The sequence below is a fragment of the Monopterus albus genome, unplaced genomic scaffold (genome assembly GCF_001952655.1).
Source record: "Monopterus albus unplaced genomic scaffold, M_albus_1.0 scaffold77.1, whole genome shotgun sequence".
NCBI classification, from domain to species: domain Eukaryota; kingdom Metazoa; phylum Chordata; class Actinopteri; order Synbranchiformes; family Synbranchidae; genus Monopterus; species Monopterus albus.
In genome coordinates this window covers 1,192,660-1,211,969 of record NW_018127957.1, presented here as the reverse complement: position 1 = coordinate 1,211,969, position 19,310 = coordinate 1,192,660, and the positions used below count along the sequence as shown (strand labels likewise).

The 19,310-nt window shown below is 43.2% G+C and overlaps 1 protein-coding gene across 5 annotated transcripts in view; it reads right to left on the bottom strand.

Moving 5' to 3' along the window:
• hivep3a (HIVEP zinc finger 3a) overlaps positions 1-19,310 on the bottom strand; it is a 57,940-nt gene that overhangs the window by 14,487 nt on the left and 24,143 nt on the right. For 2 of the 5 annotated variants that reach the window (XM_020606393.1, XM_020606389.1), the window contains exons 2-4: positions 18,498-18,632; positions 4,962-9,182; positions 3,793-3,962 (exon numbers count right to left, since the gene is read on the bottom strand). In XM_020606393.1, coding sequence (XP_020462049.1) covers positions 3,793-3,962; positions 4,962-8,813 — 4,022 coding nt within the window. In that variant the 5' untranslated portion in view covers positions 8,814-9,182; positions 18,498-18,632. Of the gene's footprint in view, positions 1-3,792; positions 3,963-4,961; positions 9,183-12,231; positions 12,375-14,344; positions 14,507-18,497; positions 18,633-19,310 lie in introns of those variants that run through there. The other 3 variants (XM_020606390.1, XM_020606392.1, XM_020606391.1) reach the window with 3 other exon arrangements.

The window sequence follows — 19,310 nt, the reverse complement described above, 5'->3', positions numbered from 1 at the left end:
ACACACACACACACACACACACACACACACACACCACCTCCTTTTACCTTCCCTGAAGCAGCAGTGTGATCTCCTCAATGTACAGAATGTGTTTGTAGCTGAATCGCGGAGTCTGGAACTCTGTCAGAAAGCCAAGTCTCGATGAGAATTGGAGCACAGCATTCTCTGATAAAGGCAGAGATGCACCAAGCCAACGTGAAAGAACAAGCAGCGACGTAGACCAACATTTGCATCACCTCACATCGCCTTTGTCTGGGCCAGTCGGGTTGAAAAAGTGGCACTTGAACACACCATACAAACAACAGCCAACTAGCACATACTACGTTCTGCACCTGCGTGACAGAAATACCTCCCCCTACCAGCAGGTGGCGATATTTGTATTCACCATTCAGAAAGGGAAAGAACAAGAGCTAGGCTGAGGAAATAAAGCTGCTTCTAATCAAGATTATGTCTGATAAGAAATGACACTGCCATTCTCTGCCCTTGGTCTTTTGGTTGTGGAAGAAGAAAGGCCACAGAAGCGACGGTGCTGCGGTGGGTAGAGCAGTCGTCTCCCAATCAGAAGGTTGAAGGTTGGAATCTTGGTACCTGCAGTCCACATGTCAAAGTGTCCTTGGGCAAGACACTGAACCCCCCAAGTTGCCAGTGCGTATGCACGCAGCGGCCCGGGGCCCTCGGCTCCAAACAAAATTTCATTGTACGCATCACAATGTGACAATAAAATAAAGCTTATTCTTCTGCTCTTAAAACACAAAGAGAACCCACACTAAAAGTGTGGAATCGTGTATACTACAGCAACAGGTTGAAGGGGTGGTCCTGAACCTTCACCTGCACGAATCCACAAGCCTCAACCGCCAATCAGAGTTGTCTCTCTCATCAATGAGGCCTAATGCCGATTCAACACATTGAATAGGCCGAAAAGCTGCCGACAGGGTTTGACTAGTGCCAGTGGTGTGGGACACACCAGGGAGATGAGCACCGACAGACATTCACCCATGGCCTGAAGGTGAGTGTGTCATAGCCCTAACAGCAAAAGCTGTGTCCCCTTTAGTCTTACACTTTGACATACACACTGGAAATAGGTTCCTGCCCGAGGACCTCAAACTGCAGACAGCTCGGTATGGCATGACATCATCAGTGATGTAGCCTGGGACCAGGCCATGAAGTACTGAGAAAACTCTTAAACCAAATTCTGTAGAAAACTGGTAGCCAGAGTAAAAACAATATAAGGGGAGTAATATGGTCCCGTTTCTTACTTTTAGTTAATAATCTAGCTGGTACCTTTTGTAAAGTTTGGAATTTGTGCATGGCTTTCTGAATTACGTTGAGACCGTTACAATAATTTAAACGACAAGAAATGAAAGGCACATCTTACAGTTTCAGCGACTCTAAAGCTCAAATTTGAACAGATACATACAACCCCAAATCAGAAAAGGTCGTGACAGTAACATGTAAAATGTTGACATGTAAAATCTAAATTAAAACTGAAAATAGTGATCTGTAAATCATCTGTTTCCTTATTTTATGTGATACCTCATCAACTTTATTCTTTGTTCAAAATAAACAGTCACTTCAATTCTGACGCTGCAACACATTCCAATAAAAGTTGGGACAGTAAAGCATTTACCACGGTGTGATTCTAAGGACGTTTAGGGACTGAGGACACCAAGTCATTGACACAATTTGCATTTCAGTGATGCAATTTGCGTTTCAAAACGTGCCACACATTCTCTACTGGGGACAGGTCGAGACTGCAGACAGGACAGTCCAGCACTCACACCCTTTTTCTCCACAGCCAGGCCTTGGTAATGTGCAGGATGAAGTTTTGCATTGTCTTGTTGAAATATGAAGAGAGCAGATGTTGCTCCAACATCTCTGTGTGTTGTTCAGCATTAATGGAGCCATCACAGAAGTGTGAGTGACCTTTGCCCTGGACATTGACACAACCCCAGACCAGGACAGACCCTGGCTTTTGGACTTGTTGCTGCTAACAGTCTGGATGGTCCTTTAGTCTTTGGTCCAGAGCACACGGTGTCCATTCCTTCCAAAAAGACCTGAAACACTGATTGGTCTAACCAGAGCCCAAGTTTCCACTGTGTGATGGTCTGTCCCAGATGCCTCTGAGTCCAGAGCAGTCAACTTCTGGACACTGTTGACATAGGGCTTCCTTTTGGCACAGTCCAGTTTTAAGCAGCATTTCTGGATGTAACTACGTATTGTAGTGGCTGACACAGGTGAGCCAAAGTCATCCTGAGCCCATGTGGTTATATTGCTGATAGAAGAGTGATAATTCTTGATGCGGTGCCGTCTGAGGGATTGGAGAGCTTGGTTATCCATCTGAGGCTTGGACCTTTACACACTGAAATCCTCCAGAGTCTTTGAATCTTTTAATTATGTTCTGCACCATAGAGGGTGACAGATCCAAATCCTTCCCATTTTTCTTTGAGGAACATTGTTTTGAAATATTTCAATCATTTTCTCACATATGCTCCTAAAGGGCTCGGCCTTTCCTGGATGTCACTTTTGTACCAAATCACGAAGCAGTCACCTGTTGACATCACCTGGTTCACATGGAATCATCATTTCATTGTTTCACCTCGTTACTGGCCCTGAAATGCAGCCATCCCAACTTTTTTTTGCAGCATCAGAATTGAAATGAACAAAGAAACAAATTGATGAGGTGTCACATCAAACAATGTGCTGCTGTGTACACATCACTATTTTAATTTTGATTTTACATACTGTCCCAACTTTTCCTGATTTGGGGTTGTACATTTATCCATTAACAACTGCTGTTCCAGGATCAGATCACAGGAGAAGCAGTTTTAGTAGGGGGTCCAGATGTCCCTCTCCCCAGCAAAGTTCTCCAGTTCATGGGGGACCCCACAGCGTTCCCAGGTTAGATGAGCTATACAATCCCTCCTTCATATTCTGGGCCTATCCCAGGTCCTCCTACCAGCTGGATATGCATTTTGTACCTTTGTACTGAATTATTCTGGTTCTAATTTGGAGTCATTCCACCTGACAGCAACATTTGTGTTTTGTTGTCAGGTGTTTTGTTCTTGGAAACCAGCATGGAACATTACTACTCTATCAGTATGCCTGGGGAAAAAAAACATGGCTCTATGGGCTATATTGTATACACAATTAATTCAGAGGTTCACAACTTTTCCTGCTGGGCTGTCAGCATATCATTCAGAGGTCTGGGCCCGGATCACCTGATTTATTCTCTACACAACACCTATTGCATGTCTGTCTTGGAAGAGAAATCCTTCCTTTGTTGCTCTTCTTGAGGTTTTTCCCTTTGTTTCCTGTTTGTTTTTTGGTGAGTTTTTTCCTTATCTGATACAAGGGTCTAAGGATAAAGGGTGGTATATGCTGCACAGATTGTAAAGCCCCTTAAGGTAAATTTGTTTTTGTGGTATTAGGCTATATAAATAAAATTTGACTTCTCTTCATTCTAATGGTGTCACTGTGAGAGAATGTAATGTATAAATGTGAATGGCTGTGATGGCTGGTTTAAATGAGTCTCTGCTGGAGCAGAGGAAACTAGTTTCCTGGCTCCAACTCTTGAACAGACAAGCTCTGTTGGTGCAGACAGCCAACCCTTGGCCTCTCCATCATGGTGGATTGACAGCAGTACCAAAACATACCACACTATGTTTCACAAACCTTCAACACTAAGTAACAGGGCACATGAATATAAATACAGACAATATGTCACTGGTAAAATTAATGTTATTAGGCACGTTCTTTTTACACAGTGCTGATCTGTCAGAAAGTCATACTCACCTCTCCTTGGAGAGCCAAACTTGAGGAGGTTGTTTATTTCTGGAACATGAGTGGACGTCCTCCTCCTCTTTCTCCTTCTCCTCCTTTCTGTTTGACCTGTTGTCATCTCCTGACTGTTGTCTCTTCCTTGTTCCCTCATGGTGCCTGGAGTCTGACTGGTTGCTGTAGACCTACACTCAAAAGAGACAAATTCACCAACTCTGCTCCAGCATGCTCAGGGAGAGAAAGATTGGGAATTTACACTGAACATTGTGTTTCTATAGGATATGTTAGTCATCTGAGACCTCGTCAGAGTTAAGAAAATGTTTGAGGAGTCTGCAAGTCACATCGCTCACCAGAGTAGAATGTGAGGAACCTATATAGGCTTTTAGGTCAGACCATGCTTCAGTTACCTGTGCACCTGTTACTTTCAGTTACCAGTCCACCTGTGCACAGTACAGGCACATCCTTACCACCTGAAGAGCAGCTGTTAATTTGAATACACCTCCACTTTGGATCTGCTGCCTGAAGGCTGTTGCACACGTATGGACCAAGGGTAAGTATAGAAGAAAGTCTACATTTACAACAACCAAACCTTAATATGGTTGAAGAAATCAACAAATGCATGTCGGAATGGGAGTCACATAATCTCCTGCAAATCAGATCTTTTATTTCATTCAGTATCTGAAGTATGATTTGACCTGAAAGCCTGTAGAAGTCCCTCACATTCTCCTCTGGCGTGCAATGTGATTTACAAACACCCTCTTCATTCTCAAACATGTTCTCAAGTCTGACGAGATCTCAGATCACTAACAGCTGCTTTCTCCTGACGTTAACTTTTAAGCTGCACGTCCCTCTGTCACAGTGGTAGTAAAATCAGGTGTGGAAAGTATTTGTATAAACTTCCATTCTCTCCTCCCTGATTTTTGCATCCCTGAATGGGAATGCCTTAAAATACACATAGCATACGACCCAACAAGCAAATTTCTGCTGTGCCTCGTTTCTTGTTTCTCCACCACAAAACCCCACTGCGACTTCTTTGTAAATAGTAAGACAAAATTTCAGTTTAGTGCCAGAAAATGAGATGTAAAACCTTAGCAAATATCTCCTTCTACATTTTGACTGGTCTAATAATACATTATAATATAGATTTAAAGATAAATGTAATCAGTGGTTAGTGTTGTAATTACCTCAGTGGAGCATGGACCTCTGTTGTCCTCTTGCTTCATTGAATCAGATGTCCTGACTGACATGGGGGATATAGTGTATATAGAAGGGCTGAGTCTTTGCTTACAGTGCAGCAGAGAGAGAGCCATCTTGCTGGAGAGGCCAGGTGGGTTGGGGTCATAGCCAGTAGTGGACCATGATGAATACACTGAGGGTTTCTGTTCATCCAGAGTAGAGGGGCTTGGCTTAATGTAATTCAAATAACACCAGCTATTACAGGTGTTTGACAGCAGACTGGGAAATGAAGGTCCAACATGTGTGACTGGAGAGCAAACATTTGCTAGACATGACTGATCCTCCTGTTTAAGCTTCTGATTGCAAGTGTCCACTGATGATTTGTCCACACATCCCACCTCCCTGTCTTCTTCTTTTACTCGTTTCTGCTGCTGTTGTGACTCAGGAGGGAACTCTATACTGTTTGAAGGGGAAAGCATGCGCTTGTTTCCCCCTGAGCCTGTTAACTTTGGGCCATTATCAGCCCACAGATGAAGGTTTGCACTTCCAAATTCAGCAGTTGCGATACCAATATCATGTGAAACAGCAGCAACTGCCTCTTGGGGTTTGGGTGAGGTGGACTGAGACAAGGTAGTGTATATGGCACATGCTGGGGTCAGGGTCTCCATTTGGAGACGCACTACTACTGAGGGAGATGGGACTGGCCTCAATAATTCCAGACTGGAAGTGATGTGAGGGACAGACTGTTGGATGTGGGAGTGACTTACTCCACCTTCTGAATAATCACCATGTTGTGAGGGAATTTCTAGCTTCAGCCCTCTAGACATGGGGAGGTAGCGAGCTCTGGCTGCGCCTGATGGTCCATGTGTAGGATAGGATTGTGATGTTTTAGGAGGGAGCTGGCCTGTATGGATGTGTGAGGCCTTCTTTGTTACAGGATGTATAGATGAACCACAAGCAAATGAGAGATCTGTGCTACCTGTTAACTGAATATTTTGACTTGGTTTCCACTGAGAGGTCATCTCGTTGCATTGTGATCTTACTGGATTATGCAAGACTGTGTCACCTGATAAAGGAGAGGTAGGGACCCTGCTGGAGTACACAGAACATGGGCTTGCTTGAGAAGATGTGCTAGGTGCAACATGTTCAGGACTATGGCTCAGGATAGTACACTGCTCCTCCTCATCTGGGTCTCGAATGGCAGTGTGTCTCATAAGGAGACATTTTCTTCTTTCTCTCCAGCCAACTGCAGAGCGCTCAGGGGACAGACAACTGTAGTCAAAAGACTTACTGCGGCTTTCAGTCATTAGGACACTAGGTTGTGGGTCATGAGGTGCCTGCTCAGATGCTGACCGCCTCATCTCTCTGTGTTGATGCACCCCAGGCACTGTTAACATGTGAGGTGCTCTTGATCTCCTCAGTGGTGCTGATGATGCTATCTCCATGTCTGGTCTATTTGACTCCTCAAAGGATGTGGAACGACTGGATGCATAAGATGCACTACTGTCCTGACTAGGGCTACGAGGCAGAGACACCGAGTCAAAACTGGATTCCCCTGATGACTGGGCAGCCTCAGCTAGACGTAAGCGCTTCTTCTTTGGAGGGAGTTTTTCAATAGGGAGTTGGGCCAGAGAGGGGCTTCTCTGTGGCCACTGAAATTCATCAGGTTTCTCCGGAGGTTTGGCTGTGGAGGTTAGCTCTACTGAGGTCTCTGTGCTCATGTTGGAATCCTCTGTCACCAGTATTTCGGGAACTTGCACATCGTGTTGGCGGACCAACTTTCGAGTTGCTAATTTTGTCGACTGCAGTTGGGGCTGTTTCTGAGTTATCAGCTGATATTCCTCATGAAGTGCGGAGTCTTTTGTTGCCTCAGTGCCTTGATTCTCATTGTTCAAAGGTTCTTGTTTCTCAAATGAACTAGTGTGTTGAATTACTGAACAGGTTTGCAGTGTAGGTCTTCTACAGCCCTCATAAGCTACATGGGTTTCATCTCTAGAGTTTCCTGGCAAGAGGGCAGGAAAAGCTAATGGAGGAGAAGAGGGGTCATCGAATTCAAAACTTTCCTCTTTTCTCCTCTTGCGCATTGCTGAAGCTCCAACTCTGATTGCATTGTTAATGAGTTGTGAGGACTCCGTTGGATTACTTACCACCTCATTTCTGGTATGATGTGCTAAGCAAAGGCTTGTCTTGTGTTTTTTATAACCTTCCCAATCTTTGTATGCAGTGCCACAGGTCTCACATTTGTATGGTTGCGTTCGACTTTGCTTGTAATCAGGCACAGTGGTTACGCTGTCGGGGTAAAATGAATGAGAACACTCATGTTCCTCTTCTGTAAAATCAGCACCAAGTGGAATTTCAATAGCTGGCTGCCGTCTTAGCATCCCATAACGACGGGATGATTGTTTTTCCAAAGGCTGGCGTTCGTCAAAGGACTGACTTAAGCGAAATTTACTGGGGCCACCAGTGGAGACATCAAATGAACTAGCTGTAAATGGCATTGAGTGACTTCTCACCAGAGAGGCAGTGGATGTTTGGCCAGCTGGCTGTTCAACATTTAGGGATGGATGATGAAATTTTTCGCATGGAACTCCCATTGTGATAGAGCCGCTGGTTTTATAGCCCAGATCTCCAGCTTTAGGGCTAGGAATAAGTGGTTCTTTCATAGTCAGACCCTTTTGAGACTCTGAACTATTCTTTCTGGAAAGTGAGAATCTTCTTGGTTTTACACTGTCAATTTTACTGGTGTCCACCACTGCCTCATTGATGGTGATAAGTTTGGTAATGTGTTCAATGACCTGCTTCTTGGGCACTGTGAATGGGATGCTTTTGTCCTCCTGACCAGAAGGCTGCTGGTTATGATGACGAGACATCCTCTGTAGGTGTTCGAGGCGTCCATATTTGCCGAGGATGATCTCTGCATAGCTTTTGGCACTTGTGTTTGGTGGACTGTCCTGTGATTGCTCAGTACTTTCAGAGTGAGAGAAATAGCCAGATTCTGTGCTGCCTTTACTGCCTAAAATTTGAGATGAGGTATTTTCATCAGATAAACCTTGTTTTCCTCTACTTAGACGCAGGGCCAGTCTCTTTTTCACCGCAAAGGAGTCATCTTTACCTGCAGGGCAATCTTTGGACCGGTCCGTTTCATAGCTCGTGATTGCAACTACATTGCCTTGTCTTTCTGTATGGGAAGAGGCTGATGATAGCTGTCTAGTTTCATCTTCTGACTCAGTGACTTGCTCCTCTAAAGATCTTGGCTCCCCAAGTGCTAGACCTGCCTTCACCTTATGGGTATGTGATTTGCGGTGTTTGTACAGATTACTCTTGGTCTTAAAAGAGAAGCCACATGGGGCACAGGGATAGGGTCTTTCACCTGTGTGGGAGCGAATATGTTTCTGAAGCACACTAGGTTTTGCACATGCACGGCCACAGTAAGTGCAGACATATTTTCCAGGTCTCTGAGGCCTACGCTCTTGTTTCTGTTTTGGGGTACCCTCCTGGATTTCTGGTTTAGACTGGGTAAGGCCACCTGCTGAGGAAGGCAGGGCTCCTGGTGACAAGCTAGAATCTGTGGTTGCTTTTGTTGCTGTTGTTGTTTCATGTTTGTGCTCCGGGACTGTATTTGAGTCAATGCTCTGTCGCTGGCTCCTGAAACGCTTGCGTTCAGGATTCTGTCTTCTGGACTGTTTGCGTGGCTGTGGTGTGCCATGGGGCTTTGGGGAGCCAGTTTTCCCTAGCTGTTGCTGCGGACGGGGCTGGGAGGAAGACTTTGACTGCAGTCCTCGGTGAGGAGACTCTGACTGACAATGTTCTTGACCTCCGGACTGCTCCCCAGTTGTCAGGCGACTATGCAAGGCCTCCATAAAATGGAAGGACAGCCTCAGGTAGACACTTGGGATGCGTCTGCCTGTGCCAGGCTACAGAGTTCAAGCCAAATCATTAACTGGGTGACTTTGATCAAATTATATCCACTCTAGTTGACTTTCAGTCTGCATAATTTTCACTTGTGTTACTATATCTTTATTGCTAGTCAAAGGAAAAGTACCATCAGATGTAGAATGGCAGCATCAAAAAAAGAAGCCGATAGGTCATGTGCTGTCAAGGAAGTCCTCTGCTATGTTGCCATAAACAATCCCATCACGAAGCATTCAACCAGTCTTGCTGTCACACACCCTGATGCTTAGTTGACTCAGGTGACTATATGATTCTTCTCATCTTCTCAGCATCAAGATCTGTGAAGACAAAACAACTCATTATATAAAATAGGGCATCAAGTTCAACACAGATAATCATTTGACCATCCGCTTTCCAAATATAAATATTTATGTTTCATGTGTTACACAAGCAATGTATTTGTCATCACATGCAGCTTTCACTTTCTTCTGGCTGCTACTTTAAAATTAGAATGTTTATGAAATATTTGTATAAAAATTAAGGCTGTCAAAGTTAACACTATAATAACAAGTTAACACAAATTCCCTTTAATGCCACAAATTTTTTGAAGCACAATTAACACATGTACATTCTGTGATTATGACCCTCAGCCTGCCCCATAGTTTGGAAAATTGGGAAGCAACGCAGCAGCAGAAATAAATAAAGAAAAGGGTCTTCTGAATGGCAAATTCAGTTTCAAAACCCTGCCAGATGGTTCTCTCCACAAGACCAAAGTTATTTTCATTTACTGTCAATGTGAAATGAGTTACCACCGGAGTACGTTGAGTTTCAAATACCACTTGCTGGCCAAGCACACAGCTGATGCAGTAAGCCCTCCCCCCTCGCAAAAGGCCATGCTGGATAGTTTGCAACAGAGACGCCTGGAGAACTCTACAAGCAACAAACTTTCAACAGTGACAGCTAAATGGGTGGCTATAGCTTGCAGGCCGATTAACCTTGTGGAGGACGAGGGTATGCTTGAAATAATTTGCTTTGCATCCAAAAACTGCCCACATGAATCGTCTTCAAGAGCCACCACTGTCACCAAGATACACAACTCATATGAAGATAAAAAGCTAAAGTGGAGGAGGCGTTGGGACAGACAAACACAGCCGCTCTCACTGGAGACTGCTGGGACCTCGGGGTCCCTTTAAGGTACATTTAGAACTAGTGGTGGAAGCAGTACTCACATCCTTTACTTAAGTAAAAGTAGCAACCCAACAGTGTGAAAATACTCTTGTTAGTCCTGCATTCAAAATGTTACACAAGTATTAGCATCAAAACCTACTTAAAGTACTATAAGTACTCATTTTGCAGAATGGTACATTTTCCATTCCTGTATATCATATTATTGTATTATAATTACTGATGCCGTATTGTGCACATCACATTTATTGTTGCATCTGGTAAATGGGGGGCTAGTTTTAACTAGCTTATATGCATTTAATTTGAATTACTGCTGGGTAGCTTGTGAATTTTCCACCATAGGTCAATGAGGTCTTATAATTATACTGTATTTTTGCATTAATCTGGTTATGAAAAGTAACTAAAGTTATAAAATAAGCGTAGTGGAGTAAAAAGTACAATATTTGCTTCTAAAATGAACTCAAATTATGAAGTAGCAGAAAAGGAAAATACTCCAGTAAAGTACAGATACCTCAAAATTGTACTTGAGTAAATGTACTTAGTTACTTTCTACCACTGTTTAGATCCAATTAGAAAAAGTGTGATTACTTTACGATTAATCCCAAGTTAACTATGGACAATTATGCTATTAAATATTTTAATCATTTGACAGCCCTAATGAAAATACAGCATGCAGAAAGCAAAAATTATGATTCTGCTAACATTTCCTGAGAGAGGCAACATGATCAGTGACTGACAGAACCATTTCAATAACAGCATCAAACTGTCATGGTGTTCAACAATGTCTAATCAGCCATACACTTCTTCTTTGAAGACCATGGACCACAATGCCTTTCAGGTGGACAGCGCTACATTGTGTACAACATACTCTAATTAATGCTGCATATTGGACATGTTGTGTTGTTCAGTATAACACCATGCCTCTGAAATTGTGATCATCAGACAGTGGCACTGTATAGTAGTGCTGCACATGTAAAGGACTCTACCTGCTTCATTACTTCATATGGTGTGGATAATTTTATCTTATTAGCTAACTATAAAGGCTAATCCAAAAGAAGGCAAGGGATGGCTGTTACAAAAGGTGACTCAGTGCAGATACTGAAGAAAACTCCAGTGTGATTTGTGCCAGCATACTGAAACAGTAAACAAGGCATCCCACACATTGACCAGCTGGTTTCTACACCCACGTTCTGGTGGAAGACGACAAAGCTACTGGATTATATCCAATTGACTGATAACAGGTTGTTAACCATCTTTGGCTTAACTTGTGGTGACAGTATACACCCAAGTTTTGGATGAACATTAAACCAGCAGTGCCTTTCTATGTAAGACAAGACGAAACAAAACAAGACAGGAGACCATTCAGATGTCATAGCTCTAATTCATTTGCAATAAAACTACTTAAGTGCTAAATGTAGGTCAGACAGATAGTGTAAATGGATCTGAAATAAAAGTCTGAGAGTCTCATACTGAAAAACTACCGCCTTACCACTCAGACTGTGAGACGTTCAGAGCACCTGCTCACTCTGCATAAAAATGGCAATGACTGGAGTGGGATAAGATTCAGATGGAGCAGAACAGTAAAGAACTGGCACCTAAAACCAAGAGACTTTTTTAAAATTATGCAATGCATCAGCTCATTTACACTTACGTGTATCACACTTGCGCCATAGTTAACTAAAGACTGATAATTTGCAAGTATAATCGTGCAAATGAACCTGGCATGCAGCATTTTTTCTTTAGCCCTTCTCTCCACACAGATCCCCTGTCCCTGGCTCTCAGCCTCTGAGACTTTGGCTGTAATGTTCTGCGAGTTCCTGAGTTGTTGTGTTAATGTTATGTTATGGGGGTAGGACCAAGCCAGCTGGGCATGGGGCACATAACAAAGGGTTCTGGTGGCAGTAATGGGCCACAGCACATAGAGTATGTAAATAGTTTGTGGTGTGTTCATAAATAGAGGCAGCACTGTGGAGTTGTGTGGTATATAGGGCACATAGCACCTGCATAAAGAAAGTTCTGACTCTGACTCAGCTTGTTCTTCCAGCCTTCATTACAATATGGAATTTAAAAAAGGCAATATCTAAGGCTGTGGTAACTTCAGTTTTTTTTTATTTGTCCAACACAAATCTGGAAATGCTTTAGAAGTGCAATGCTTAATGGGTCCTTTCCAAAAAATAATAGGCTTCTTCTCAGCAGACCTACCTTATACACAGTTATGGTACAGTATTTATTATCCATCCATCCATTATCTATACCGCTTATTCTGAAGAGGGTTGCAGGGGGCTGGAACCAACCCCAGCTGACATTGGCCGAGAGGCGGGGTCCACCCTGGACAGGTCACCAGTCTATTTTAGAGACAGACAACCACACACATCCACAGTCACTCCTACAGGCAATTTAGTGTCACCAGTCAACCTAAGCTGCATGTCTTTGGACTGTGGAAGGAAGCTGGAGTGCCCAGAGAGAACCCACGCAGACACAGGGAGAACATGCAGACTCAGACTCAGGTCAGCAAGGGCTCAAACCAGGAACCTTCTTGCTGTGTGGCAACAGTGCTAACTGCTGCACCCATACTTAACTATTACATTTAAGTGATCCAGTAAGCCATGTCAGTGAGTCAGCTTGCACAGTAGCAGGTTAGTGGAACTGCCGCACCTTAATGGAAAGCAGACTTCATTAGTGCAACTAATTACACCTGTGCTTTCCCTGCTAATGTGTGCCATGAACATCAGACTACAGCCAGCCTACAGAGAGAAAAACCGATGATTAGGTCTCAGTTGGCATTAGACAGTGGATTGAGCAATGCATTATATCGAAAATCGACTAACAGTGTATGTTTTTAGTTCATAAATGAGCTACTACACTATTTGTATAGTGAAACAATATAAAACGCAGAGTGGGCATACAGTTAGTTTGAGCAGCACAGCCAAAATCTGCATGTAAAGAAATGCAACACCTTAAGTTCATAACAAGTCTCACATAAATTTGTAAAGCACTGACTGCATCCATTCACACAAAACACTGAAGGAGAATATTGTATAAAAGGCTCTTCTCATACTAATGGGCACCCAGCGGTGGTTCCTATGGTAACGGCCCTAAACCATGTGGTAGCAGATGGAAGGAGAGCTGGAGGGCTAAATTTATCTTCCAGCATCTTCACCAACTACAGAGTGAGAGGGAGAGAGAGAGGCAGGTGAAGGTGCCTTCCTCCTAGAAGCTACATCTTTTTTGGAGAGAGAACAGTACATATCTAGAAAAATCAGTACTTTGGGATTCTTGAATTCATACTACACGGATACTCTTCCATTCTTATGGGGGAGCCAAAAAAGAAAACTGCATACATTGGGATGACAAAGAACTCTGGACCAGTCTATGACAAACCAAGCTACAACTGTCTCACAAGCAACACATTTTAACCCTTATTTTGTTGTCGTCTCATATTAAATCTGAACTACAGTAAAAATGCAACAATTTCTGAAAGATAGTACAGTATTCTAAAAGGCATTTATATGTAAAAATATGTATGTTGCTTATAATATAAGCCACTTAATAGGTGATTTATAAAATGAGGTTCTGAATAAAACAATGATATTGAAAGAATCCAGACAGTGAATTTGGAAAAATAGAAACAATATGCAAATTTGGACTTATTTCACCATCCTACATCACCTTGCAGACTCATCTTACCTAAGCAACACTGTGAATGCCCTCATCTCTTTTTACCAGTGTCAGTGGAGCATTAGCAACACTGTAGGGACAAAGTGCAGCTTCATCAGCAGCCTGATAGTGGCGCTGTAAGGGGGCAGAGAAGGAGAGCCCTCTGGGAGTCGGTAGATACACAGCCATGTCCTTTGTGTATGTGTGCACCTCAGGAGTGCTTCCCAGTCTACGGGAGGACATGCCAAGCATAGGAGGCTGGGTGCACAACACAGGGAGCTCATTCACTCCCAGTCTGAGGTGTGAGCTTTAATACATACACAGCCCACGAACCACTCACTATATGCACTCTCGCTCTCCTTCATTCACACACAGTCACTCACACATCCATGCACACACGCACACCCTCAACGCAGAAGCTGCACTGTCTGCACATGTGTAAAATGGCTAAAATACTCAGCTCATTCCAAAGGACTGTTTCTCAGCATATGATTCCACAAATGTTTCTTTCCCCAACACACGCTGTCTCGCTGATGTAGCAGCCTTCTGCAACAACAAAAACCTGAATGAAGTCCTCACATCACGTCATTAACGTCATCTCACACACATCAAAATGACTGCAGATGATAAAAGGGTATCAATGGTTTTTTTTTTTTACCTGGTAGCAGGTGCTGCTGCTGTCCGATTGTGAATGACTGGAAATGAGGAGAGTGGGAAGAGACGGAGAGAGGTGAAAGGAAGGAGAGAGTGAGAGAGAAAGGATGAATGAGAGTGACGGTGAAAAGGGGCGATCGAGTCTCCGCTCTACGTGCTCTGGGCTGACAAACAGGTAGCTGAGTATATTATGTGTATGAATGAGGAGGAGGGGACACACTGTCCCCATCTATCGCCACCTCTTTCATACATCCACCTCTTAGTGTCTCTCTTTCAGGTCAATGTGAAGGAGCAGCTCCTTCTTTGGAAGTTGACGTAAGCTTATGTTTCTTTTGGCAGCAGTGTCGGGCTGCACAGCTTGCAAAGTGGTGAGATGCAGAGGGGCAGGGTGAGTGGTCAGTGGTTAAATTTGACAGAGAAAGGGGGTGGGGAGGGGATACTTCATATTTTTAAAATATAGTTTTCCTATTCAGGTCTCATAGGTGCAGAGGTATTGCTACTGCATTCTAAGAAAGCCCTGGAAATTTTGAAAACATATAAAGACCCACAAGGAAAAAAGAGAGCAAGTTTGTCCACACACGACAGTTCAACACTCATCCTCCTGCCAGGGGTCCGTCTGAAATGAGTTCAGGCAACTCTGACATCACTTTTATGCCAAGGGCTCCCCTCCCCTCCCTTCCGCCAACTGAGCAGGCTGAAAGCTTGCAGACGTGGAGCGCTGAGGGAATACCAGCTGGTCGGATAAAGGCAGGCGGTCAGTTGCTCCTCTGGCAGGGAGTGAAAAGGACAAGCTGAGAAGGGAATGGAACGGAGCCCGGGGTGTCCATCCTGCACCCAATAACAGCGAGGCCTTGTGACTAAGGCTTCTAATTTAAAAATAGCACATGGAAGGCAGCTCGGCTGATGTGGACATTTCTGCATGCAATATGTATCTTAAAGCCTTCCTGTTCAGGGGTGCAAAAGTAAGGGCAGAGAGAATGGGAATTTATACAAATGCTCTCAGACTCTGTTTACCACTGATGTGACGGAGGGAACTGTGGCTGAAATTTGACACCAAGACAAAGCAGGTGTAAAATTTGTAATGGTTTACCAATCTATTGATCTAGATCGATCAAACAGCCCCCGGTCTGATGACTGCACTTGAGCAGCCAGGTTGCAATTGGCTCTTGTGAGTAAACTGATTTCTTAACTGCCATGTAAACAGGAAACCTGGTTTCTCTAATTGGGGTAGGGGATTAGGAAAACCTGATTTCCGCCGGTAGATTTCTCCCGAAGAACGCCAATTTCTCTCCCATGTATATGCATAACCAGGTTTCTAATCAGCTTTCTACAAGAGCACATGCTCAGCCAAAATAACTTCAAAAAGCAGCTAATGTTGTAATTTGCAGGTGAAACATCTCTAAGGAGACCAAAATATGAGCTTGGTTGACTGGCTTTATCTTTGTTGTGTGGGCGATTGTGGTTCAGTGGGTAGAGCACTCGTCTCCCAACCGGAGTGTCGGGGGTTTGAATCTCGGTGCCTGCAGTCTACACTTCAAAGTGTCCTCGGGCAAGACACTGAACCCCCAAGTTGCCCCCGATGGTTAGAGCCACCGGTTGAGTTGGCGCCGCAGATGGCTGTGTGCAACATAGTTGGCCAAACAAAGGTGGTTATTATTATTATTTATGGGAGGATGCAGCCGTATAATGGCGTCAGGCTATCCATTGCAGGTGCACCTGAACAGCATCTTTCTGCTTTCAGTGGGCTACTGGGGGGAAATCAGATCACCTAGGAGCTCATGTGCACTGGGGTTTTAGAGTAACCTGATTACTGCTGTGCATGTAAAAGCCTTATATGATTTCTGCCGTAACCTGATTAATTGGGTGTATATAAATGCAGTCCTTGATGCAAAACGTAAAAATCACTGGTTTGTGTGCTTTTTTTTATGATAGTCAGCAACATACAGTATATACACATTTCTGGTGAAGAGCTGTTCTTTTCCAACTGGACAACAAGCGCCAGGCGGTGCAGCTAGCATTCTGAAACTGGGAATTCACACTAAAAGTGAGACGTGAGCAGCCACTGAAGTGTTTGATCCGTTCAGTCCACGCCGACTTCGACCCCCGGGTCACTGTTGTCAGAACAGCTGTTCGTCTGTCAGCAAGACAGTGAGCAGACAAATGGTCTGTGGCGATTACACTTTGTTAAATGCACCAGAGAGAAGAAACTTGCAGCCTAGAAAACCAGAGTGGTCCAGGGGTGATGCGTGTCTCGCATGCATGTTTCTGAGTCAGTGTGGACTGACATGTTTGATAGATTGGGGTTTTACCTGTTACGTGAGAAGAGCAAGTGGCAAATCGCTTTTAATGATAATTGGTCAAGAGAAATACACAGATAACGTAAACCCTCCCATCAGAATCAAGTTGTGGGCATGAATTCTGGATTAAAAAGGACACACAACATTAAGTGTGAATTTTAAGTGTGAATTTTAACAAAACTCCCACTGCAATGTAGGAAATAGGTTTTTTCAGATTTGTTGTATGTGTCACAACGTAAATGCTTCCTATGACAAAGTTTGTTGAATTGTAAGGTCACCATTGGTCCTTATTTGTATTTAAATAAAACTTCAAAGTGAACAGAGGAGCTCACATAAATTTTAAAAATTATACTTCCGTTATATCTTAGTTAATAAAAATATAATTGTGTGAAACTGGCAGATAATATCACTTGATATCGATCGCAGGCCCCTGAATTGAATAAAATCGAAATCGCATCGAGACATATTTTTAATCACAGATCACTGGCAAAGCGAATTGATATAGGATTGTATTGTAACGAGAGTGGCGATTTTCACCCCTAAAATCTGTGGCCCTGCTCTCAGCATAGGAGCTTTTATTCATTAGCAGTTGTTGGAGTAAAGGATAAGATGTTTGTAAATCTTGTGTGCCTAGCCATCCACCCCATCCTCCTCCAAATAAGCACTTTATGGCTCTACAGTATATACTACATCATTTCGTCACCTCATAACCACTATGGTTGCTGGATGTTGCCAAACCATCACAGGATCACACTTGGTTATAATAACCTGCTGGTACAAACTATATACAATATAGAGCTGACTTTTACAAGAGGACAGCCGCCCTCCAATGCTAATGCTGCAAGCAAAAGTAGATTTGGGTCACTTTAGCAGGAAATGTGAACATGGCTACAGTTTCAGGTCTTACTTAGAAAGTGAAATGATATGAGTTCACTTGAAAGTAGTTCAAAGTACTTTAACTATGTCAACAATACATATACACACAGCATACACACTGTATTCCAAAACTTTAGTTTGGTATAGCTTAAATGTCAGTTTCATTTGGTATTGTCTAGGACTGAAACTAATGATTATCTTCATTTTCAATGAACTGTCTGATTATGCTCTTCATTAATCATTTGGAATATAAAAAAAGTCCATTACAATTATTTAGAGCCCACGGTGCCACGGTGAGGTCTTTAAATCCCTTTGTTTGGTCCGACTAATTGTCCATATTCTAAAGATATTTAGTTTGCTATCACACGAAACTGGGAAGAGCAGCAACTTCTCACAAATTAGAAGCTGTAAACAGAGAATATTTGGCAAATTTGCTTGAATAACTCAGTTATTAAAACAGTTTCTTTTAAAGTTACTTTTCTATCAGTAAATTAATTGATTATACCATGCAGCACTTATATAGACCTGCTGAAGTTTATTTTGGTATGGATTAATTCACAAAATACAACAGCTATAACCTATCTACAGTGTGTACGTACATGCTAGGGTGCATAGTAAGGATGCACACCCTTAACCATTAGCAGACAATAAAAATTCTAACCAATTAATAGTATAAGTTAAACAGTTAAATAAAATAGGCTATAGGGCCAACATATGATCTCAGGGGGGGCATGGTGGAAACCAGTGGACGGGCCTCCCCAGGCTGGCCACCAGTGAGGCTCTATCAAAAACCAGTAGGCCCTAAGTTTCTGTTTTGTTAACCTGCTGGGGCTCTTGATTACTAAGCTGAGAGCAGAAGAGGAGCTTTTTGTTACAGCAATGTTACTGGAGATTTCAGTGTGTTTCCATTAATCTCAGAGCATGAAGTGGGCCTGTATGCACAGGTACGCAGTACTAGCACTTCTGCATTTTACTCTGGCATACCTGCACTTCTCACAAGCCGACACTCTTTTCTGCCCTCTCCATGGGCTTGAGATGTGCTGAGTCTTGCCTGGACAGCAGATGGCGGGAACCGGGGGCGGTGACAAAGAGCTCGATCAATAGAGAGCTGTGCTCCCCCTGAAGCAAAAGAGAAAAAATTATTTTGAGGGGTCCCCAATAATCAAATTCAATTTACTTATAGGCTATAAATTCTAATCATAAAACAAACATTAATTAAGATTTAAAAGGTTTGACACCCCTTCTCTCATCTGTTTCTGCCCAACACTTCTCCTCCCAGGGCACAGAAGTCACAGCTCTAAGGTTTACTTGCATAATTAAGGTTTTTGCTGTACCTGCAGTATTCAAAGACATATACAGTGAGGAACTGAAGTATTTGAACACCTGGCAATTTTGCAAGTTCTCCCACTTAGAAATCATGGAGGGGTTTGAAATTCACATTGTAGGTGCATTCCCACTCTGAGAGACAGAATTAAAAAAAATTTCAGGAAATCACATTGTATGATTTTTAAAGAATTTATTTGTCTTGCACTGCTGAACATAAGTATTTGAACACCTGAGAAAATCAGTGTTAATATTTGGTACAGAAACCTTTGTTTGCAATTACAGAGGTCAAACGTTTCCTGTAGTTCTTGACCAGGTTTGCACACACTGCAACAGGGATTTTGGCCCACTCCTCCACACAGATCTCCTCTAGATCTGTCAGGTTTCGGGGCTGTCGCTGAGCAACGCAGAGTTTAAGCTCCCTCCAAAGATGTTCTATTGGATTGAGGTCTGGAGACTGGCTAGGCCACTCCA